A 25,624-nucleotide genomic window follows, 5' to 3' on the forward strand; every position below is an offset into this window, starting at 1 on the left:
ATAGAGGCAGAATTCACACCCAACCAATCCTACTTCAGAGCCCACACCTTAAACCATCTCTCTGAAAGAAAAAATGATAAATCTCTAGCTACTGTCCCCCTAGATGTATGGTTCATTTCTCTACCTTCTAATGCAGTCTAAATATTTGCTCTTCTTCATGACCCTGAAGAGGAAAGACAAATCTTTTCCAAAATCTGTAGGTCACAGAGAACCACTTAGTTGCTATACATGGGAGTTCAACTCTTACCAGTAAAAGAACTGTGCGTACTAACTGTAAACGGATTGAACTGTGTTTCCAAAAAGATATGTAGAAGTCCTAACACCCCAGTTCCTCAGAACGTGATGCTATTTGGAAACAGGGTCAGTGCAGATGTACTTAGGTAAGATGGGGCCACGGTGAAATAGGGTAAGCCCGTAATCCAGTATGACTGGTGTCCTTACAAGAAGATGTGAGGACACAGGAAAAATGCCATGCAAAGACAGAGAAAAGATTGAAGTTGTGCTGCCACAAGCCAAGGAATGCCTGGGGCTACCAGGAGCTGGAAAAGACAAGGAAGGATCCTCCCTTAGAGGTTTAAAAGGGAGAATGGCCCTGATAACACCTTGATTTTGAACTTTCAATCTTCAGAACGCTGAGAGAATAAATTTCTGTTGTTTTAAGCCAATTTCTGTTGTTTGTAGTACTTTGTTATGGCAGTCCTAGGAAACTAATAATAATAATTATATATAAATGTGATGTTTGTAATAAACTTTAAGCAAAGTAAATTATATTTTTACCTCGCTGATATTTAGATTATAACAGGATAATGACATTACCTCAGCATTTAATAGAGCATCCTCGGTCTCCTTCAGCCTGCCTTTAGTCAAGTCCAGCTCATTTTGAAGTCTTTCCTGGGAGTCCTGAAGACTAGCAATGAGTCCTTCTGCAGAGCCAAGACCTTGTTCACTTTTGCTTACCATTTCTTGGAGGTGGCCAATCTGCAAGTAAATACAGTACTTTTAATACACCTCAGTGTAATCGACTAGCAAACAGTCACGTTTGTTTTCTTAAAGTCTTTTCTTTAGATGTAATTTTACTGATGGATCTTTCTTGATGAATTTGGAAGAAGCACTCAACCATGATAGTCTTCATTGGTTGTTTTTTGAAAAGACCTCTATATTTATGATTTCCCTTTGTCATGGCAACCATGTAAATACATGGATACCTCAAGCTCCTGTGAATTCCTGGTTCTATCATATAATCAAATACCTATAAAAAAGAATTGAAGATGAAGATCATACCCAAGATTGAGAAAAAAGGATCTTTTAGATAAAAATATTTTTAAAACTGCTCTTTAAAATTGAATCACTTATATTTCATTTGAGCCCTGTTCTCCATCTATTTATAAAAGTGACAGATTTAGGTCAATATTGATAAGCTGGTAAATGTAGCTTAAATTAGGATATGTTGTGATCTCTATGTTTCCATAAAAAATGTGTGTCTTGAAATTGTTAAGAGTTGAATTCACACACTCTTGAAATTAGGAGCTAATAGACAATTTGTTGATTAAGCAGACCTCAAGTAATGAGAACTATTATAAAATCAGTAAATGAAATACTTTCAATTATCTAAGAAAATATTATGAAGTAAAAATCTCATTTTTATAAAACAGCCAAGCTTATCAAAACTCTACAGAAATGACAACTGGTAATTAAAAAATAATACCTGAGTATTTCTCACTGTAAATACAGACATCACAAAGAAAACTGAAAATCCTTCTTTAATCCCCTCTCTGACCCGAAATCCCCTGCCCCCAACTTCCTGTCTCCTTTCCGTGCAGATATATGCACATGCTGAACAATTCCAGTGATGGTAGCATTTTATCTTGTTAGTATCTTTAAAGGGATGCCAACCTCATAAAATGAGCTGGGAGCTTCCATTTTTTTCTGGGCTCTGAAATATTTTCATAGCTAAGATTTACTTGTTTTTTGAAAATTTAGTATAATTCATCCATTAAAATCCTCTGGGTCTAGTGCCTCTCTAAATACATGTTGGACTATTTAGTTTCTTTCATGGCTATAATTGGTTTGGCCAGGTTGTTCAACTACTTTGAGTCATTTTAGAAATTTAAATTCTCATAGGCAGACATCAGGTTTCCTTAAATTTGAAAATTAACTAGCATATTTGTAAATAATATTCATTTACAATGCTGTAAAATTTTCTCTGTCACTGTATTTATGTCACATTTCCCTAGTCTACATAGATTACTTGTATCTTCTCTACTTTTTGTGTTGATCTGGCTTGCAGAATGTGTTCTGCAGCAGTGAATGAATGAATGGAAGAAAAGTGACTGTTAACAGAGTTAAAGAGGACTGAATTTAGGAGAAAATCTAGTTTCAAGTTCTGGGTCTGCCAGTATAAAACAGCAGTAAAAACACCTACCTCACGGAGTTACTATGATAATTAAGTTCAAGGATATATGGAAAAAGGTTCTTTAACTAGAAAGCAACATACAAATATTAGGTACCGAGCAATACTCATACATTTGCCAATCACCTATTCCACCCCTTCCAGTTTCTCCTCTCATAATTTTGCTTATGGTGTGTTTTGATATCTGTACAAATATTCTGTGTTTTTAATTCATGACACTGCCATCATATTTCAAAAAGCCTTCTTTGTCCTTGTATTTCTGTCACTTGAGTTTTGTATTTTATTTATATTTATATTCATGATTTAATATTACATTTCAATGCTTAGCCCACCTGGAACTTTTTTGGTACAAGGTTGAAGAAAGAATCTAACTTCATTCTCCTCTTCCATTTACATACAGTCTTAAAAAAGCATTGTCATCCACTATGATTCAGATTAAACCTATTAACTCTGGCCTCTATCCTACTATTCTACTGACATTACAGGTAAGTCCTCAGAGAACTCTTGACTGCGTAACATTTTCAGGCCTCACAGTCTGATCCTAATCACTGTCTGACACTGACACTTCCACCCTCTTGCAAGTGTCTGCTTTCATGCTTTTCTGATATCCATTAATCCTTGTTCTCATGCTTTTGATTTCTCCTTTTCAATCGCTTTTCCCGGCTCTGTTAATTCAATATTGGTGCACTTCTTGTTACCAGCAATCTTCTCATTAGCTACCCTTGGGTAAGCTCTTCTTCTACTTAAATGGCTTCCAGAACTGCCCCATCTTTAGCTCCAAGCCTGCACACTCTACTTAGTTCCAGCCTCGATGTCTCACAATCACCGCAAAGTCAGCATAGCCAAACGACTCGATATCTTGCCATCCAATGTATTTTTCCTCTACAGGAAGTACAGATTCCTATCTTCCAATAGTGGCATTATTATCTGTCCAAATACCTAAGCTAGATACCCGAGTCACTTTCTACCACTCACCACATCAAGCCCTATAAATTTTATTTTATTAAAAAATTTTCTTATTTTTGTATTTTATTGACATATAGTTGATTTCCAATATTATATTAGTTTCAGGTACACAGCACAGTGATTCAATATTTTTATAGATCGTACTCCATTTTAAAGTTATTACAAAATAATGGCTATATTTCTCCATGCTGCACAATATATCCTTGTAGCTTATTTTATACATAGTAGAGTGTACCTCTTAATCCCATACCCCATCTAACCCCTCCCCACTCCCCATCCCTACTGGTAACCACTAGTTTGTTCTCTGTATCTGTGAGTCTGTTTCTGTCTTCTTATATACATTTGTTTTCCTTTTTTAGATTTCACATATAAGCATTAACATAAAGAGTATTTGTCTTTCTCTATCTGACTTACTTCACTAAGCACAATACTCTCTGTGTCCATCCCTTGTTGCAAATGGCAAAATTTCATCCTTTTTTATGGCTGAGTAACATTCCATTATATACATATTGGGTTGGCCAAAAAGTGCCTTCAGCTTTTAAGTAAAAATAAAAGACACATTTTTCATTTTCACCAAGAACTTTATTGAACAATGTATTCACCCTTTTGTTCCACTACCTTCTGCCATTTTTCAGGCAACTTCATAATTTCATCTTCCCGAACCTTTTTACCTTTTTGAGCAAAGAACTGTTCCAGGTGCCTTTTACAGTCTTCCAAGGAATTGAAATTTTTTCCATTAAGAGAATTTTGTAAAGACCAAAATGAATGGAAATCCAAAGGTACAACGTCTGGTGAACACAGCGGATGAATCAGAACTTCCCAGCCAAGCTGTAACAGTTTTGGCCTGGTCATCAAAACAAACACGTGGTCTTGTGTTACCCTGATGGAAGATTATGTGTTTTCTGTTGACTAATTCTGGATGCTTTTCGTCGAGTGCTGCATTCAGTTGGTCTAACTGGGAGCAGTACTTGTTGGAATTAATCGTTTGGTTTTCCGGACGGAGCTCATAATATAGGACTCCCTTCCAATCCCACCATATACACAACATCACCTTCTTTGGATGAAGAATGGCCTTTGGCGTGGTTGGTGGTGGTTCATTTCGCTTGCCTCATGATCTCTTCCGTTCCACATTATTGTACAGTATCCACTTTTCATCGCCTGTCACAATTTGTTTTAAAAATGGAACATTTTCATTACGTTTGAGTAGAGAATAGCATGCGGAAATATGGTCAAGGTTTTTTTTTGCTTAACTTATGTGGAACCCAAACGTCAAAGTAATGAACATAACCAAGCTGGTGCAAATGATTTTCAACACTTGATTTGGATATTTTGAGTATGTGGGCTATCTCCCACGTGGTATAACGTAGATTGTTCTCAGTTAATGTCTCAATTTGATCGCTATCAACTTCAACTGGTCTACCCAACCGTGGAGCATCATCCAGCGAGAAATCTCCAGCACGAAACTTCACAAACCACTTCTGACATGTTCGATCAGTCACAGCACCTTCTCCATACACTACACAAATCTTTTTTCTTTTTTTTCTTTTTTTGGCTGCACTGGGTCTTCATTGCTGCGTGCAGGCTTTCTCTAGTTGCGGTGAGCGGGGAATTACTCTTCATTGTGGTGCACAAGCTTCTCATTGCGGTGGCTTCTCTTGTTGTGAAGCATGGTCCCTAGGTGCACAGGCTTCAGCAGTTGTGGCGCATGGGCTCAGTAGTTGCGTCCCGCAGGCTCTAGAGCGCAGGCTCAGTAGTTGTGCTGCACAGGCTTAGTTGCTCCACAGCATGTGGGATCATCCTGGACCAGGGATTGAACCCGCCTTGTCCCCTGCATTGGCAGGCACATTCTTAACCACTGCACCACCAGGGAAGTCCCACAAATCTTATTTTGTGTTTCGGTTGCATTTTTACCTTTCTTGAAATAATAAAGTGTAATATGCTGAAAATGTTGCTTTTTTTTCTTCCATCTTCAATATTAAGATGGCTATACAAAAATTAGCCAATTTTGGTCTTTTTTTAAATGCACATTGATATGACAGCTGTCACATACAATCTAACAAAAATTGTTTCAAATGAAGTTAAAGACACCTAAGGGCTACTAGAGCCATCTTGTGGAAAAAACTGAATGAACCTTTTGGCCAATCCAATATATACCACATCTTCTTTATCCATTCATCTGTTGATGGGCATGTAGGTTGCTTCCATATCTTGGCTATTGTAAATAATGCTGCTATGAACAGAGGGGTGCATGTATCTTTTTGAATTAATGTTTTTGTTCTCTTTGGATATTTACCCAGGAGTGGAATTGCTGAATCATGGTAGTTCTATTTTTAGTCTTTTGATGAACCTCCATACTGTTTTCCATCTTGGCTGCACCAATTTACATACCCACCAACAGTGTAGGAGGGTTCCATTTTCTCCACATCCCTCTTCTCCACATTTGTTATTTGTAGACTTTTTGATAGTAGCCATTCTGACAGGTAAGAGGTGATATGGCATTGTTGTTTTTGATTTGCATTGTCTAATAATTAGTGATGTTGCACATCTTTTCATATGCCTGTTAGACATTTTTCCAAAGCATACATATGGATGACTACTTACGTCTTCTGCTCATTTTTTGATTGGGTTATTTTTCAATATTGAGTTGTATAAGCTGATTATATATTTTGGATATTAAACCCTTATTGGTCTTATCTTTTGCAAACATTTTCTCTCATTCAGTAGGTTTTTTCTTTTGTCGATGGTTTCCTTTGCTGTGCAAAAGCTTTTACATTTAATTAGGTCCCATTTGTTTATTTTTGATTTTATTTCTTTTACCTTAGAAGACAGATCCAAAAAATATTACTACAATTGATGTCAAATATTTACTGATCTCCTACCATGTGTCAGGCAGCATAACAACTGTGACAGAACATCTTATAATAAACAAATCCAAATGCTTTTCATTTTAACAAAATATTGAAAAAATATACATCCACTTAAAAAGCTTATTGCCAGAAGAAAATCTACAACTTAAATGTTATAAGAACATTTTAAAAGACCATAATGGTCAGAATTATTGATGATTCAGCCTACTATTTTGTCTTCAAAGGTGATCCCAAAATAACATTTCATAGGAGAACAGGGTTATCCTCCACCTGAGATTTTAAACTCACTAGCTTCCCTTAATATACTATTATGATTCTGGCATTCATGAATTTATCATCTAGATCCACAGTTGAACTACTTACATTTTGAGGCTATTTCACTTGGAAGGGTATCAAGATCTACCAACTTATGAAGATAGTACATTCCTTAATTTTTTTCTAAAACAATCACTTTCCGTTTTTATGAACTATCCCCCTAATTCTTTCCTCCTGTCTTTCCACAGATGTATCTATTTTCCATCCAATAAATGTAAGTGGAATAAAATTTTTATTTAAAAGGCAAAACTTCTGACTAGTTATTTTTTAAAATGCAGCTCTATGTGTTGGGCAAGAGGCACACGTAAACATAGGATGCAGAAAAACAGTCAATGGATGAAAAAAGATATACCAGACAGCTTATACAATATCAAATAACACAGACTAAGCCAAAAAGTATGATTCGTTAAGTTGCTAAAACAATTTTATATTTGTATGCATATACAAAGCCTCTAAATATACAAAGCAAAAACTGATAGAATGTAAGAAGAAATAAGCAAATACACCATCATAGTATCAGTGTTTAGAAACTGATAGATCAAGAAGATAAAAATTGAAAAGAATACAGAATATTTGAAGAAAAGAGCTTAAAATCTTGATTTAATGAACCGGAATACAGACTACATTGCATTAAACGAGTGGATGCACTCAGAACATTAAACTTCTTTTATGTGTGAGGTCACAATGCTAGGCCTTAACAAGTTTCAAAAATTGTTTTCACATGAACCACAATGCAATTAAGGTTACAAAAGCATTTCAATCTCACACAGCTTTTCCAGAGAACAGAAAAGGATATAAATCCCACTTCATTTTATGAGGCTTGATATAACCTTGATTCCAAAACCAGAAAAGGATGGTATAAAGAAGGAAAAGAACGAAGCCATCTTATTTAAGCCTAGACTTAAAAATCCTAAAATCAATATTACAAAACTGAAGCTAGTATTATATAAAAAAGATATATATAATCTGTCATGACTAACTAGGACTTATTCTAGAACTCCAAAGTTGATTTAAAATTATAAAATTGATTAATGTAAGGTACCACATTAAGTTAAAGAAAAATGGGTATGTTCCCAATAGATGCAGAAAGATCAACATCCATTTGTAATTTTTTTTTGAATTAGGAAACTAGAATTACAAGAGAATTTTCTAAACCTGATAAAGAGCATTTACAAAATAAAGCTTCAGAGAAGCATCATAATTAACTGTGAAATGTTGACACCCTTCACTTTAAGAGCAAGAAACAAAACAAGAATGCTTACTGTCTCTGGAGATCCTAGCCAGCAAAGTAGGACAAGAAAGAAAATGTCCCAGTGTGAAGGGAAGGCAGATACATACAGAGGGATGAGTCAGGCAGACGCTTGGGAGCCACTCTAAAGCAGCACCAAAATATTACCAAGGTGCTAAAACATAATTGAGAATGTATCTAGAAGCAAAATCAATTACATATTAATTAGAACTCTTCTCAGTGAGATTACAATATGTAGGTTGGAGGAATGCTGAAACCACTTGGAATTGAGAGTAGAACTCCAGGGCACATGCATGAGAAACACAGATGGTCACTAAACCACCTTCTAATGACAGCAGGACACCATAACCACAAGGATCACAGACCGTGAGAGAGGTATGCAGTGGATGATCTTGGACAGTCGAAGAGAGACTGAGCTAATACCAGTAACAACATTAATTCTCTTTTATATCCAAATGTCGTGCTTGGTACCTTCTCTGGATAAATGTTTAAAGATAATTAAAGAATACTGAGTGCAAATCATTAGCCTGCCCAGGGGCACTCATGTGTTTTGGTGTGGTTTCTGTGAGCAGAAGCAGACTGATGAGAAAGCAGGACTTAAAGACTGTTGGGAAAGATGAGGCTAGTGAGGTAGGAACAGCTGACAAGATGAGACACATCAAGACAAGAACTTGTTTTAGGAAGACCAGTCTACGAGCCCCATGAAGGATGAGCTGGAAAGGAAGGAAAAGAGGACAGTAGGGGGGCTGTTCTAGGACGCAGATGAACCAGGACACAGGACAGCAAGGGATGGAACAAGCAATATTATAGCTTTTCAACTGTCTTTACATTTCTTCTATTCACAACTTTTTGATTTATAACATTTTATTCTATTCTATTCTTACTCTTTTCTTTTCCAAGCTAAACAATACTATTTTCATATAGAATTTAAAAATTATTTTAGATGTCACTACCTAAAGATCCAGGGTAGAGAATACAAAGTCAATGTTTTGCAAAAGGGTAGAAAAAACTCTTTTGTTTTCTTTCCTGTAACGGGATATTCTCCCTTGTTTTGCTTTTCCCCACAAAAGCATCTTGGTCCAACATTTTTTATAGTAAATTTTTACCTGGTGAGATATAATCAATGTCACTATGAAAATTTCAGTATTAAAGAAAGTTTTTGATTATTTTTACTCCAGATATGTTACCTTCATTGAGGCTCATCTACTTATACAATGTTACCAAATAAGGTACTATCAGTGAGATATAACATAGGTGATTGATTGGCCTAAAGAATTCTTGCCTGTTGATTGGCTGAATTCAGCTTGTCTTCCAGTTCTTCCTTCAGGTTTTCTAGCTCTTGTTGAAGCTGATTTTTATCGTCTTCCAGGTTTAGCTTTTCCTTTTTATGTTGTGCCTCCAATTCCTTAGAAAAAGAAATTTTTTTTTTAGAAATTAACAAAATTGCAAATATTGTATACTTCGAAGACTCCAAGAAAAAGACTGCTCTGTTTTATATTTTGATGCCTTGCTCTTCAAGTTAGTCTTATACTTAATTATTAATATCAGAGTTAACGGTGAATCTAGTTAATCCTAGGGGCTTAGACTCTATTATTCTGAATCACTTATGATGCAGTGGTTATTTTTTAAATGGTAAGAATATCTGACTAGTCTAGATCAACCTGAAGTCAAAAAAAAGAAATGTGTGATATAAATGATAATTTGGTGAGATGAGAAAAAATTCTAACTATCTCTTGGGTTCATAATTCTTTTATATTTACATAAAAATACAAAATTTAGTAACACTTCTGGAACTCAGTAGTCTAGCACTGGAATGTGGTCAATGATTAACAAGTAAGAAATTAAGGTATCTAAAGAGCAATACTACTAAAATTGATACTTACTGAAGAACACCTACTATTTGCCAGACATGCTACTTACTACTTGGGATACAAAGGCAAAAAGACATGGTCTCTGCCCTTAATAGGCTCATTAAAGAATATGTGATTAAAATTAGATGTAATGGGGAGTACTGGGGTATATGAATAGGGAACTGATAAGTGCTGGCTTGTTGTGAAACTTCCACAGAGAAAGCAATTCCTAAGCATAGTTTAGGGTGTACCAGTAAGAAAAGGTGGTGAAGCAAGAGGGAGATATAACATTCTAGGCAGAAGAAAAAGCATGTGCAAAAACCATGGAGGTAGCAAAGAACAAGGTATGTTACAGGTGTTCAGTATTTCTACAGTGTAAGGTGAGAACAGTAATAAATAGGGTTCTATGTTGGGTGTCCCCAAGACAAACTCCAGGTTTGATGATTTGCTGGGATGTCTCACAGCACTCAGCATTTAGTTGTACTCACAGCTATTTGTATTACGGCAACAGGATACAAAGCACAATCAGCAAAGAGAAAAGGCACATGGGGCAAAGTCTGCAGGAAGCCAGCCTCCAGCTTCTAAGAGTCCTCTCACACAGAACTCTCCCGCAAGCTGGGACAACACATGTGAAATGTCCACTAGGAAAGCTCATGAGGGAACTAACACAACACTCTAAAGTAACTATACTCCAATAAAAATTAAAAAGAAAAAAAAAACTTTCATAGAATCAGATATTGGTAAATAACTAAATATGAGAAATATAACAAATACATTATTATAATTATTATTTTATAAATTTACCTTAACCCTAAATGATATCCTTACACTTAGGATGGATTTGTAAAATTGCTTTTGTGTCTATAAAAATGGTACAGAACTTTGTCAGTTCAGCCAAGTGGTTAGGTATCTACTTTCATGATGATTAACTTCATTTCCCAAATAAACAACATACTTGGTCGGGGCGGGGGGGGAAGAGAGCTCATGAGGGACTTAGTGCCAGGTTTCTTACTGCGGGCTGGCCAGTTTAGCAGGTTCCAAAATTTGAGACTCCAGGAAGGAAAGTACATGTTCAGGATAAACCATATTGTTTGCATAAACAGTTTAGGCACAGGGAGCCATTCTTATCAGGGAATGGTGGGAACCCTCCTGAAATTCAAGTTCTAGACACCAGCCAAGGGCCAACCTTGCACCATGTTTTCTAAGGATGGCAGTTTCAGGCCTGCTATGTTATCTCTTTTCTGCATGGATTCTCTGTATATTCACATCCTTTTTGGTAGCTAAGTAATAAGGAATGGTGAAGTCACTTTTAGCTAAATGTTCTTTAAAAGATAATTTGACATAGGAGAAAGACTATTTGGAAGGAGGTTGGTTTTGGCTTAGGCTCAGACATGAACTAGCTGGGCAAGAAAGGAATGAAGCAGCAAGTGATAAGTTATTCTGAGAAAAGACAAGGGTGAAGGTGAGGCTATCCTAAGAGGTTTTGACTATGTTCACATACAGGAAATTCATGTCATCTGCCTTAGGGCAAACATGCTTTAATGAAAGTTTGTAAGAAATGCAAATGGATGAAAGTAGATTTTCAGGTAGCTCAGAAATTGAAATTTAATGAGTGAAGGGATGATTAGAAGAGGAGTAATGAGGTAAAAATTATATTGATGAAAGATGCCTTGATTCTAGCACTTAGAACTTAATACAGAGGAATAAAGACAGGCAAAAGGCACCTGCAATTTAAATATTCCAGTAAGAGAGGAGGAGGTTAAGGTGAAAAGAGAATGTAGAAATGAAAAAGAATAACAAAACATAGCTACGGGAAAGATTACTGAAGCCACAGTTACTGCTAAATCCTTTACTATAAAACCTCGAACACTTGAAACATATACCCAGAGTCGGTAAGCATGCACACGCTTAATTAATTAACTAATCAATTAAAGCTGTACTGATTGGTTCTGGAATAGTGAGCTGGCACAGAAAAAAGGACAACCACAACTTTGAGAAATAACATATCATCAAGTTTTGTCTTTAGTTATATAAACATACAACAGTATGTTTAGATAGACATATTCTAAACGGAAGTTTTAGTTTGAATTTTTAATTAACTTCAGGTGTTATTTTTTCCAACTGGTTGTCAGAAAAGGAAGAAATATAGAGGCAGAAGATCTCAATTCACATGCTACCTCTTCTATTTACTAGGTTTGTGGCTCTGAGTAAATCATTTAGGTTTATTAGACCTATTTCACCACCCATAGAATAAAAATGTCATTAATCTCCAAGACACAAACAATAAGGAATATACAAGAAAGCTTTCAGTAAACTGTCAAGTGCTATTATATAAACACATAACAACCATCCTTAATACATGCCTACACAATGTGGTGGCTAAATGCCTCAGGGTTTGATACCTGAGACCTGAATTCAAGGTCTGACTGATTCTTACTAGTTGCATGCGCTTGAGCAAGTATTTAACCCCTCTGTGCCTCCACCTCCTCTTCAGTAAAATGGGTACAGCAATGAAACCAAAAGCAGTGTTACAAGGATTAAATGAAAAAATAAACGTAAAACATCACGGCAGTGTCTGGCACACACAGTAAGAAATACTAACACTTATTTATCACTATATACTCAGACATGTCTGGGTTTTTATATTTTGCCTCACTTAACCCTCACAGGGATATCACAAGATGGATCTTATCTTCATCTGTCAAATGCAGAGAGCCTCAGGCATAGCTTTTGGGACCCAAGAATAAGCAGCTAGTAATAAGCAAAGAGCTCAGTGTAAGGCCCCAATCTGTCAGATACCTTGCCTTCTCTACTATATAATTACCGTCTGCCATGTATTACTATTAGCGAGCTGATTACTTATTTGAGGGCAAAACCAAAACAAAACAGATCATTTTCCCAGGGAAGGAAACTGTCTACAGGAGAATAAGGGCTTCAACTAGTGAGGCTTCCTGAGGAGGACACCAATGTTGCTGTCTCAAGATCAAGGGAGTGTTTCTATTACGGCTTACACCAAGTAGAAGTGCCTCATATCAATCTAATAAACTACATCCCCTATAAAAACTTTTATGTATGTTACTCTTTGAACCGAGATTTACAGAGTGATTACAAGACAGCAGCTAGATCGTTATAGAAAGCCCACCAATTTACAATGCAATGCTAAGCAGAATTTTTACTCACCATTTGCAGTTTTTTCTTATCCCTAATCGCATTACTGTGGACAGCCTCAATTGCCATATGGTGCTTCCAAGCTAATTCTTCCAAAGTCTTAGAATGGGCCTCATTTAACTGGGCCACCTCTCCTTCCAGTCTATTTTGCAGGTTGTTTAGCTCCATCTCATAATATTCTTGCTGAGTTTTCTTTGCCTCATTTACTTTCTAAAATTGAACAAAAATAAAGATCAATAATTGGCATCTGCTTTTTTCATTACTGCTATTAGTATTTTGAATACCCAGTAAATAAACTTGGATGAACTGAGTGCTACAGGATTTAGATATGGTACATGAGAATACACCATTGGGTGTTCTCAGAAAATGACAGGGTGGCACAGGCAAAATGAGTAATTTTAAAGCAAATGATAAAATACATTATTATTAGGTTAGAACCAAGCGCAAGTCAGCACATCTGCAGGCTTAAGAGAAAAAGGCTTCCTATATGTCAAAGTTGTACACAAAATGGCTTACCAATTTACCCACTCAAATGATTGTATGCAATACAATTTTATTGTGTGCCAATTATGTGCCTTTTAAGCATGAACAGTCTAATGATGAAAAAAGTCAAAAGAGTGTGGCAGTATAATTTTTTAAGTTCTATGAAAGGAGCATGCGTCGTATGTTCTGAGAGTATACAGGAAAGGAACCCAACCTGGATGGGGTGGGAAACAATGTGATGTGTGTGTGTGAGCGAGAGAGAGCGAGAGAGAGCGAGAGAGAGCGAGAGCGAGAGCGAGAGCGAGAGAGAGAGCGAGAGAGAGAGAGAGAGAGAGAGAGAGAGAGAGAGAGAGAGAGAGAGACTGATCGATCAGGGAGGGCTTTCCAGAAGAGAAAACATCTGAGCTGATGACGACACATTCTCTCATTTAATTCTCACGAGCCCACCAGGAAACAAGAGATGAGAAAATTTCAAACCTAGATCTGATGTCAAAAGCCTGCATTCATAACCATTTCCAGCATTGTGAAAGCTGAGAAGCAGTTTACCAGGCGGTGAAGTTAGCAAGATGGAAACCCATGCAGCTGAGCAGTGTGGCTAGAACACAGGATTCAAGGCTGGGAGTGGAGAGGGATGAGGCTCCGAAGCAGGCAGGGTCAAATGATGACCAGGGGTCTTTTATGCTAAGGCCTCTGGATTCTATTCTGATGGCAATGAGAAATCACTGAAACTGACATTTAAAAAAAATTTTTTTTTTTTAATTTTTAGTTACTTATTGATTTTTATTTACTTTTTTTTGCGGTACGCGGGCCTCTCACTTGTGGCCTCTCCCGTTGCGGAGCACAGGCTCCAGACGCGCAGGCCCAGTGGCCATGGCTCATGGGCCCAGCCGCTCCGCAGCATGTGGGATCTTCCTGGACCGGGGCACGAACCCGCGTCCCCTGCATCGGCAGGCGGACTCTCGACCACTGCGCCACCAGGGAAGCCCAAGTTACTTATTTTTAATGTTTGTTGTTTAAGCCACCCAGGCTGTGGCATTTTGTTATAGCAGCCCCAGCAAACCAAGACAACTTGTCAAGGGGAGGAAGTAGAAAGGAAACAAAGACAGGAAGAACTTTGGGAAGTATCTGAATTTCAGGAGCAGGAGGAGGAAGGGGAGCCGGTGAAGGAGGCGCACGAGCCGTTGGGAAGGAGGAGAGCGTCACAGAGACAAAGGGTGGGCAGGGGGCAGACAAGAGCTGTGAGTGCTGCTGAGAAAATGCGTACAGTTTTTGGGTGTGCTGGTTGTGTTCCCACTGATGCCTTAGGACCCAGTACAACAGAGCAGGAGAGGGGAAGCCAGGCTGAAAGGAGGAAATGGAGGTACTGAATGAAGGCAACTCTTTGAAGAACTTATGTGGTGTTACAAAAGAGGAAGACAAGAAAGTAAAAGTTCAAGAAAATGAGGTTAAAAGATGTTTTAAATCTCTTTAGGGGCTGGTGCAGATCCCCCCGACCTGGATGCTCTATAAGACTCTCGGAAGACAGACACACCTCATCTGGATCATTAATTCCTCCTGGATGGGCAGAGCGATCCTGCTGTCTGGCCTCTACAGCACCTGCCTGCCTGGCTCAGTCTGCAGGTCCCTAGAACTACCCAGGTGGAAATAAAAGGTCCTCACATCATAGGAGGCAGCACACTGCAGAGGTGGAGAACATGGGTTTTGGAGTCTCACAGACCTGGGTTCAAGTTCCAGCTCTGCCACTTATTAGCCATGTGACTGGGGGTACCATGCGTGCATAACGTCTATAAGCCTCAGTTTCTCCATCTGTGAGATGGGAACAATAAGGAAGAACCTATTTTACAGGGTTGCTGAAGATGAGATAATGTGCCCCCAAATGTTTAGCAATATACCCAGCCTACTGTAAATATTTTATAGTTGTTAGCAATTATTTTACATAATAAAGAGATTATCATTATTCCTAAGGCCCGATGAGGGGGAAAAGCCCTAGGGAAGATTCTTGAATGTAAGGCACTGGACTTTCTTTCCTTTCAAAGCCAGAAGGTTTAGACAGAGGAAACAGAAACTCCCAGCTTCTTCTTTCTTGCCTGGGCCAGACTGGGTGTCAGCTCTTCCCTTCAAGCCTCCCCTACAGGGATGGGGGTACTGGGGGCTCAGGGCTCAGAGCAGTGTTCTAGAACTGGATCCCAATCCCTCTGCCAGCTCTCCCTGACTTGGGGTCACCAGAAACCAGAGCCCCTACTTGAATACAACACCCCCAGGTCTTTTTGTTTCACAGCTCAGACACGATGTCCCCCTCATCGTAGATCATAGCTTTTACCTATAAAACTGTACCAGTCAGGGCTCAACCAGAGAAGCAGGAAGGAGAAAGAAGGGGAGGGGTGCTGAGGAAGAGAGAGGCCATCAGGAAGGGTGGGCAGGAACTCTTGGGCATGGGCTAAAGCTGCTGTCCACAGGCAGAATGTCTTCAGTGACTGACATTTTTAAAAAAACAATCATCTTGGCAGTAGGCTAGTGAGCTGATGGAAGGCAGGGAGAGTGCAGAGCTGACAGGACTTGGGAACCGATAAGGGGGTTAATGAAACAGTAATCAAGAACGACTCCCAGGTTTCTGATTTACCAAACTAGACAGACTATAGTGCTACTGGTTGAAAAAAGGAGTAAAGGAAATATAGTATTTTGAGGGGAGAAAGTTCTAGGCAGGTTGATTTGACACATCTGTGAGAAACAGGTATCTGTCTGCAGTGGGAGTTATCTAGTGGGAGTTAGATACACAGGACTCAAGTTCAGGGAAAAGATCTGGCCTAGACGAACGGCTTTGGGAGACATCACTGACCACGTGACAGCGGATGTTACTGGAATGGATGAGCTTGTGGAATGAGATGAGAATGCAAGAGGAACATTAAAGGTAAGGACACAGAAAAGACCCTAAAAAAGGCTGATATATGTATATGTATAACAGATTCACTGTGTTGTACACCTGAAACTAACACAGCATTGTAAATCAACTATACCCCAATAAAAACTTTTTTTAAAAAAATTAGATAAAAATTTAATTAAAAAATTAAATAAAAATTAAAAGAAAAAAGGTAAGGCCACAGAGAGAAGAGGGAAGCTCACAGACTCAGGGCCTGGGACTGCAGGGTCTGGGAGACAGGAGGAAAGTGTGAGAGAACCAAAGAGAGATGCTGTAAATCAGAGGAGTCAGTATCCCAGGAAGACAAGATCCCCCCAGTCCAGCAGCCAGGACATCACTGGAGGCTGAGGCCAATGTCGAGCCTGTGGAGTGGTGGCAGGAGAAACCAGCCCACACGAGGTAAGGAGTGAGTGGGAGGCGAACCAGGGCGAGGAGAACAGACACTTTTCAATACACTTGGCTGCTGAGAGAAGGAGGAAGAGTGTCCCAAACCCTCACCTGGTATTGTAGATATGTGAAAAGCTGGAATAAATATTCAGCAATTACTCTACACATCATATGTCTTATTTATTTCATTTAGAAATTAAGTATGTTGGTATATGAATTTTCAGGGCTTGATTTTGGTCATCCTTTTCAGTTTAACAGACATTTCCTAGGTGTATACACAATAATACGTTTCATCAACAGAAAAATAAATACGATTAACCGTAATGTACATCCCACTGAAGTAAGAGTTCATTCAGCTTCTGGCTTGAAATAGGTTGAAATGTCGTAAGTTCTTACGTTATAAATTGTTATCAGCAATATTTTGAACATATACACAATATGGGATAGCCCAGCTTTATATCAATACCTTTCCTCCTCAAAATAAAAACAAAAAATTCCTAGAGTTAAGACGTAGACTGTTACTATGGAATAGAAGTAAACACTCTAAATAAAATCTGAAAAAGAGGAAAACTGAACTTTTCTTTCTTTTCTTTCATGGGGGGTGGGGGGTGGAGTTCTCCATCATTCTTTACCTTCTCCAGTTCCAAAATCTGCTGCTTCTGCTCTTCATTCAGACTCTGGGTTTTGCTTTGCAAAAAAGCTCTTTCTTCTTCAAGCTGAGATACTCTCTCATTGGCCCTTGATTTTTCTGATTCTAGATCTTTAATTGTAACCTCCTGGGTCATTTGAGTTGCTTGAAGCATTCCAATATGACCTACCCCCCCAAAAGAAAGCCCCAATTTAAAATCTGTTACATTGTGGTATAAAACAGTTGATAGTTAATGACACAATGTACTTACTATGGAAGTAAAGTAAATGGTCTGCATGTACAAATAGTTCTCTGGTTTCCTCACCGTATGCAATAGAAATATTTACCATGGGAATACTTATTATCCAAGTAGAATTACTTAAACTAGAAAGCAGTCCATTTTCACATCACTGATGTTGCTCCCTGCACCTAGGACCATTCCAATCATTTTTGAAGATTTCAATCTCTACAAGTTGAGGTAGAAACAACTCCTCAGGGTACATATAAAAGTCCTGGGAGTAAAGCAAAGTAACAGAAGTTGCACTGAGTAGCACGATGGCACTAAAATGAGTAACTTATTCTTTTCTAACCTCTTTTTTTTCAAACTTTAACATAAAGAGGAAGAAATCTGTATGCAGCAAGGAAAGACGGCAGGGGGCAGTTTGGCTGAAACTAAATTTGTTGTAGACAACAGACCTGATAAAGAACTGAGGCAGAGCAAGAGACAGAGAAGGACAGCAAGGCTATGAAAACCTAAAATGACAACAGCAAAAAGACAAAAGTGTGCGGGGGTGGTATGAACAGAGACAGGGAGATGGAAAGTGAATATGAGAAAATATGCTCAGAAGGCATATGCGTTAGGACAGCGGTTCTCAAAGCGCCCTGGACCAGCAGCGCCTGGGAGCACCGGTCACAAGTGAAGCTCGCCCCAGACCCCTACTGCGTCAGAAACTCTGGGGCTGGGGCCTAGCGTCTGTGGTCGCACGAGCTGTCCAGGTGATTTTCATACATATTCAAGTCGAAAAGCTTCTGCTTCAGGGGGAGGGTAATCTGGGATTCACCAATGAGCCAGTCAATCACATGACATCCTCACAGAACTCATTCAAGGGCCTCCCCTGGCTCACCAAACACCCCAGCGAAATGTCACTCCAGATCGATACAGGCCACCCCCCTCCTCTAGTGAGGGCTTCGAAGTGAGCATGTCAGCCATGTCAGGACGGGCGACCCAGCTTTAGTACGTAAAATGATCCTCATTAATAAGCCAAATGAAATGAGGCTGTTGTAATTTAAATATAGTTCCACTAATTTAAGTATTTTCAAATATTTATGTTTTAAAAGGACAACGCCTCTTAGAGTGTTTTTCTTTTAGTGACTGACTTATTGGTGCTAAAACCTGTAATTCTTAATTTTTTTATAGAAATATATTCCTAAAAATAAGTTATCATTTGCTTATCTCATGACTGATTAACAAGATAACAGAACCCTTTAACATGTTTAGAATCTAAATAATTCTAAAATATGAGAAGAAAAGGCCAATTCTGTCTCGAATTAACATTTAAGTGTTGGCTTTAGCTGAGGAACACACCAAGAACTGTGTAGAACATACTAGCTTTGAGGACAAGATCTGAAGCTTGCTGCTGTAAACGTTCTCTGGCTGCTGCTAGCTCACTTTCCACTTCCTTGTGCCTGCTTAGTAAGGCCATTTCTCCCTCCTTGGCATCATCAAGCTGTTTTCGAAGAACCTAAGAAAAATCAAATAGCCATTATTAATATGCAAGGATGATGCTAAGCTAAAAAATTCATTTAAACTACCAGCAGCAACTTTCTCTTATTCAAAAGTCACACTTAACAATACCTAGTTTTGAATCTGTATCAGCAACACGTAACTTGTTATCTTCATAAGTCATATGACCCAAACATGAAAGGCTATTCGACCCTTTTTAATGTATTTAAATGCCACGCAGATATTAAAAACATACCTATGAAATTTTCTATGCCAAGAAACAGAGAGACTTTTTGGCTTTTTTTTTAAGACTTGTGCCATACCCCTATTTATAAAGCAATCTTAGTTTTTTTGTTCAGTGTCTGGACATCAACTGATGTGCAGACCCCATCATTAATGGAGGAAAAGGAAAAAAACATAATTAAAGACCAATATTTTAAACTTCCCAAATCACTGGGAAAATATTAACATGTTATTAAAAAATCCTTTCATGAACAATCAATAAGGTTTCAAGCTTATCTTTTTGGGCCTTTCGTATCTGAAACTGTTGTAGGAAATAACAGCTACAGGGTAATAAAGATTACCTTTTCACTGATTTTGTCACAAAAGAAAAGCAGAAAAAAAGCAAAATGGAAAAAAAAAAAGTGAAAGTGGCCTAATCGAAAAGAGAGAGAGAAAAGTGGGGAAAAACAACCCATGTGTTGAATGCAATGTTCTTTGCTCACCCGGACACCGCTCTCTGCTGTAACAAGCGCTGTCTGAAGCTTCTGGCATTTGTCATGGAGACTTCCAGCTTCACCCTGTGCCATCTGTAACTCTGCCTTTAATTTTCCTATGGCTTTTCGTAAAATTGCTTCTTGTCCCTGAAATTCTTTTCTAAGATCTGCCTCCTTTTCTTTGCTAGCCTGGAGGCTTTCTGCTGTAAAAAGCTGTGACCTTTTCAAAGTATCCAGCTCATGTTCATAAAAGGACTGAGCTTTACGCAACTTGCCTTCATAATCCTCAATTAGCTTTTTCCGCTCGAGCCTTAGCTCCTCCAGTGTCTTGTTTAAGGCCTCCACCTCCACTCTGTGCAGCTCCTCCGCTTTCTCCTGTCCTTTACTAACGGAGGCACTGTGATCCTGCTGTGACTTCAGCAGCTCTTGGATCTCCCGTCTGTGAGCAGTTCGCAAATCTTCCAATGCCAACCGTTTGTCTTTTTCAAACTGTACTTGGACTTGTCCAAAACTCCGTAATCTTTCCTCAAATTTCCTTCTGATCTCTTCAACCTCTCTAGACATGGTTACTATGCGTTGGACATGCTGGGCTTCTGCACAAAGTTGCATGTCCTCAACTCTGTGCTTATAAGCCTCAAATTCTGTCAAAGCCTGCTGCTTCATTTTTATGTGATCTTCTAATGATGCTTCTAAAACTTGAATCTTTCTCTTAAGGTCTAACTCCTCTGATACTCTGCTTTTATACTGCAATATTTTTTCTCTTGTTTCTGCAAGAATTTGTTGGATTTCTTCTTCATGAGCATCTTTGAGGGCTTGAATTGCAGATTCGTGCTCATCATTTTTAGTGTTCAAAGCATATATTACCTGCATGGTTTTAAAGAAAAAGGGAGAAGAATTCAGTAAACCATGTTATTTTCTAATTGAAGTTAATTCTTTCATTTGGATTGACATTTTTTTCTATGCAGGTAATATTGGCTATGGTAAATATTAAATACTAAAACTTCATGCACTGCTTTTGTACTCATAGATTTATTTAGCAAATTTACATAGCCCAATCTTAAAATCTGTACTTGAAGACTTTTTGAGTAGGTTTTTAAAGCATTCAAAATTAAGAATGTTTTCCTAGAAATGAAACAGTGAGGAGGAAAGAGACAAAGGAGGCTACCTGGTCTATGAGAATGGAGTTTTCCTACGGCCCAGTCTAGCTTCCTGGGGACTGTGGTGGGATCAGGAGAAAAGCCTCATGGTAAGTCTCTGCCCTGCACTGGAGGCCTAGAGATGAAGGAGGCTTTGCATGAGTGGAAGTTCTAGGCCCTACGTCTTCCCAAAGGCCTCTTTCAACTGCCTAAAGTCTGGTATATTTTAAATTTAGAAATATCCTTTTCTAATTCCATTATGGTCTGTTTTTAAAGCTGATCCTTTTCACTCCCAAGTGGTCTCCTTACAAAATCCAATTAGTACTTTTGTGCTCACCTATCCAATGTTGTAGTTTTACTTATTGCCTAATTTTCCCTCTGCCTCCAAGCCAGCCAGATTTTCATTTTTGTCCTTGGGTTTTAATGATTCCATTGAGATTTCCCCACCTTAATTCCAATGACAACATACTCCTTTTATAGTAACACCCCCACTCTCATATGTTTCTTGATGTCCTCCACATAGCCCTGCGGTCCAACAGTAATATTCACAACTGTTACTTAAGGCTTAGAGATGTGCCTACTTTCTTCTGAAGTAAAAAAAAGTAAATATTATACACTCCAGCAAAAATCCAGAGGCTAAAAATCAGCGTCCTGGAACTTCACTTATTTTAATATGATCTTACTTTGGCTTCAGAAATGAAGTCCAGCACCAAATACTACCTATCTATCATCTATCTATCTATCTATCTTATCTATCTATCTATCGTTGTGTTGGGTCTTCATTGCTGCACGTGGGCTTTCTCTAGTTGTGGAGAGCGGGGGCTTCTCTTGTTGCGGAGCACAAGCTCAGTAGTTATGGCTCACAGGCTCTAGAGCGCAGGTTCAGTAGTTGTGGCACACGGGCTTAGCTGCTCCCCGGCACGTGGGATCTTCCCGGACCAGGGCCTGAACCCGCGTCCCCTGAACTGGCAGGCGGATTCCCAACCACCGCGCCACCAGGGAAGTCCCAGCACCAAATACTTTTGCAATTAAGATGAGGAAGTGTTGCCCTTTTTGTAGAGAACTTGTTTATGCAGACTGAGGCAACTGAGACAAACTACCTGGCTCTCCACAGATCCTGGTAACTCCAAATCCTGCTGCTAAATCTAGGCTGTCACCTGCTAAGCCTGCAGCTACACTGGCAGAAGGCAGAATACACACTGGAGCTACCCCACTGCAGGGGCTTCACTCCCTCCATACAGGGCTTTGTCTTCCACACCCAGTCCCCTGTCCATACATTCGGCTAGGTCTGCTGTATCTATTTTCTTCAGCGTGACTGAGATGTGGTCATACCAAAAGAAAAAAGGCTGAGAGATGGCAAGATTCTACCTGTCTTGCCACAACTACCCTTCTCCTACAAGGGCCACAGGAAAACATGTGCACAGAGGAAAATAAATACTTATTCACAGTGTCTCTCTCTTTTTTAATAAACCTAATTCCAAATTCCATGTTATGTCCCAAATGGGCTAACACACATCCCCATGGAGGACTCCTTTTATTTACACTTTTAATCTTAAAGGTAGCCTATAAACCAAGAAAGTTGGGTGGCTTCCTATTCCCTTCCCTCAGGGTCATACCTGTCTACCACACTGATGCCAGGAAAGACTGGAAGGGGCACTATGGAAAAAGACACCAACCAGCTGGAGAGAAGTCCATTTGCCAGAGTGCCTGGAACAGAGCTGGTCGAGCCCACAGGTTGTAGACCTTCCCAGAGCATGTCTGCATGCATTCCCTCTTCATCTTACTAATAAGCACATGGAAGGAAAAGAGATAATCCAAAGAGATGGGATCCCCAAAGAAAATAAGTCACGCTGTTAGCACTTTGCTCCAGGAAATGATCATGAAAAGGACCAGTCCATGGTGGGATTCTGTATAACTGGAGATGAAAAGGGAGAGGGAAGCAACATGTGAGCCTCCCCTTGTCAACTATTTATTGAAATACTCTTCTCTTTTTTCTAATTTAATTTCCCTCAGTCTTCAAGAGTCAGCTCAAGTTCTGCCTCTTTTAATAAGCCTTCCAAAGCCACCTACATCCATGGGATTCTATCTTTTCTTTATATCCAACATCACCATTTCCTTACCACCACTCATTCCTGAAACTCAGCAAATGTTAGATTGGTTTAATTTGGGGTGTCCTGACAACAAGGCTGGAAAGCTGTGTGATGATGTTAGCCTAGAAGAGTAGCTGAAGGTACAGAAGCTCAGGAGCACATAAAAATGTGAATAAAAAGGTGAAATTAAAGGGGATCAAGGTTACGAATTAAAGCATTAAATTAAAACAGAATTTAAGTAAACAAAACTTCTGATAAATAATAGGGAAATATTATGGTGAGAAGTTCTATTTCATTACATATTCTAATCCAGGGATCAGCAAACTAGAGCCTACAGGCCAAATATGGCTGCTGCTTGTCTTTGTAAATAAAGTTTTATTGGAGCACAGCTAGGTCCATTCCTTTATGTATTGCCTACAGATGCTTTCGCACTACAACACCAGAGTTGAGTTGTGGAAAAGACCTTATTACCAACTCCTGTCCTAACCTATACATAGCTATCTTACCAGCCAAAACTGGCAGCCAAAAATAAAAAAGTCTGATTTTGCACTAGCTTTGTTAACTCTCTACTAAACAGTCTAGGCTTTGTACCACTACAACTCGTACACTGACAACACCAATTATGTGATTCTGAAAGTATATTACATAAAATAAATACAGTATCATGCTGACCATATATTTGTATCTTCCAGGAAAGCAATGTTAAAATAAATTTCTAAAACCTTAAAAAGGAACAATAAAAAGATGGCAAGGACAATAACAAATTAGCAGTGCTCTTAGAAACGACCATATAAAATATACCACTAATTATATTATTTTTAAATGAGAATGCTATATATGAATTTTCAAGTACCTTAACTATACAAAGTACCTTCTAGCTATTCACTTTTCTACATAATTACAAAGGTAACCATTTATTAGTATCTTTCTCTGATTAATTATTATTTCTCAGACAAAGGTAATATAGATGGTTCTATGTTCTTTGAACACATAGAAGATATATGACTTGAAGTAACAGAATGGACCCAAACTGAATTTTTGACCCTAGGTAAAATAATTTCTCCAAGCTTCAAGTTTCTCAGTATTAAATGGAGATTGTATTTATTCTACCCTAGTGACACTGTTATAAGATCAACTTATCATTGACATTTTAAAACGATGTTATATAAATATTTTTAAAAATATAAAGCACTATAAGATACTAAGCCTTCCTTGTTAGTTGTATCATTTATTTATGGAGAGAACGAGACTAATTTTAAAAGGAACTTCAGTAACTGATCATAATCATCCAAAAAATCGGCTATGATTTTCCACATAGAAAAGGAAATTCTCTAACGTCTCTTTTCATAAACTATTTTAAAAGACATTAAGAGCCATTCGCAATTTTTCTGGAACTATGAACATTCATGGAATGGGACAGTACAATCACTTCAGCAATTTCATGCAATTTCACAGTTCCATTTTATGCCAGTGATGCATAATTTAACTATATAACCCATGATGAGTAAGCAATTGTGAGTAATTTTAATTTTTTCTATGAAGATTTTCAGGTACTCTTACCCACAGATAAAGTGAGAACAATTCTAGATCCTAATTTTAAAAATGCTACTTAGGTAAAAACAAAAGTGTCTGAAATAGTTCTCACTGTTGACTGCTATGAACTGAACTGTGTCTCCCCCCAACCCCACAAAATTCATATGCTGAAGCCCTAACCCCCAACATGATGTTATATGGAGATAACAGGAGGTAATTAAGCTTAGACAGGTCATGAGAATGGGGTCCTCATGATAGGACTTAGTGCCTTTATAAGAAGAGACACCAGAGCTCTTGCTTCCTCTCTCTGTCTCCGCCATGTGAGGACACAGCAAGAAGTTCTACAGTATTCTGCTATGGTCGACAGAGCAAATACATTGGCAATATAAATGTTCCCACTAAAAGCTAACTCATTAGTAATAAAGCATGTTCATTGATAAGTATGTTATATTAGCTTAAAATATTTTAAGTGGACCTCAATTGTTGCATATTATACCAACAGGTTTAACCCTGCTAAGGTAAGGGAATCGTTGAATAAATGATGGTACATTTCCACAATGTAAAACCATGAAACCATTAAAAAGCACATCTCATTTAGGAGGATATTTCAAAGAAAAAGCTTGTAGTATAAGGCAAATACACATGCTACTACATACAATAAGATCCAATCGCATACAGAGAAAACAATGAATGTGCATGTGTGTGCAGATGCATATTTAAAGGTGTATTAAGAAATTAACCAAATTTTAACTGAGGATATTCAGTATTTCTAAGCCTTCTGTAATGAATGCATGTTACTACTATAATCAGAAAACAATAAACCATTTTCAAAGATTAACATTAACAGTGCTAAAAGAATGAATCAATACTCGAAATGCCTTAGCTGTAGAAAAACATGACAATGAAAATGAAAACAGAAAGTTAAAGGAACATTAATTCCAACAGATACCCTTCAAATTTCCTTAAAAATCACTGACTGAAATAAAACTGATTTATAAAAATCATCCTTAAACTTTTTCAAGAATACTGAACATTAATCATTACACTTATAAAAAAGAACATGTATTTTGGAAATGTAAAAAAAATCTAATTACCTAGATAAAGTTTGATAGTTTACTAGCAAATCTTTAATGGTCAATTCCTACTTCATTCATTCTTCCCTTCAACAAAAATTTACTGCACACCT

At 38.2% G+C, this 25,624-nt stretch overlaps 1 protein-coding gene across 1 annotated transcript in view; it reads right to left on the reverse strand.

Moving 5' to 3' along the window:
* Positions 1–21,590, reverse strand: part of FAM184A (family with sequence similarity 184 member A) — a 65,820-nt gene extending 44,230 nt beyond the window's left edge. The window contains exons 1-6 of the mRNA XM_022555380.2: positions 19,689–21,590; positions 18,847–18,982; positions 17,245–17,426; positions 12,838–13,035; positions 9,090–9,212; positions 817–978 (exon numbers count right to left, since the gene is read on the reverse strand). Coding sequence (XP_022411088.2) covers positions 817–978; positions 9,090–9,212; positions 12,838–13,035; positions 17,245–17,426; positions 18,847–18,982; positions 19,689–20,549 — 1,662 coding nt within the window. The 5' untranslated portion in view covers positions 20,550–21,590. The remainder of the gene's footprint in view (positions 1–816; positions 979–9,089; positions 9,213–12,837; positions 13,036–17,244; positions 17,427–18,846; positions 18,983–19,688) is intronic.
* Positions 21,591–25,624: the final 4,034 nt, after the last annotated feature.

The sequence above is a fragment of the Delphinapterus leucas genome, chromosome 12 (genome assembly GCF_059928025.1).
Source record: "Delphinapterus leucas isolate spDelLeu-1000000601 "Yukka" chromosome 12, BTC_Dleu_Yukka2, whole genome shotgun sequence".
In the NCBI taxonomy this organism is placed as follows: domain Eukaryota; kingdom Metazoa; phylum Chordata; class Mammalia; order Artiodactyla; family Monodontidae; genus Delphinapterus; species Delphinapterus leucas.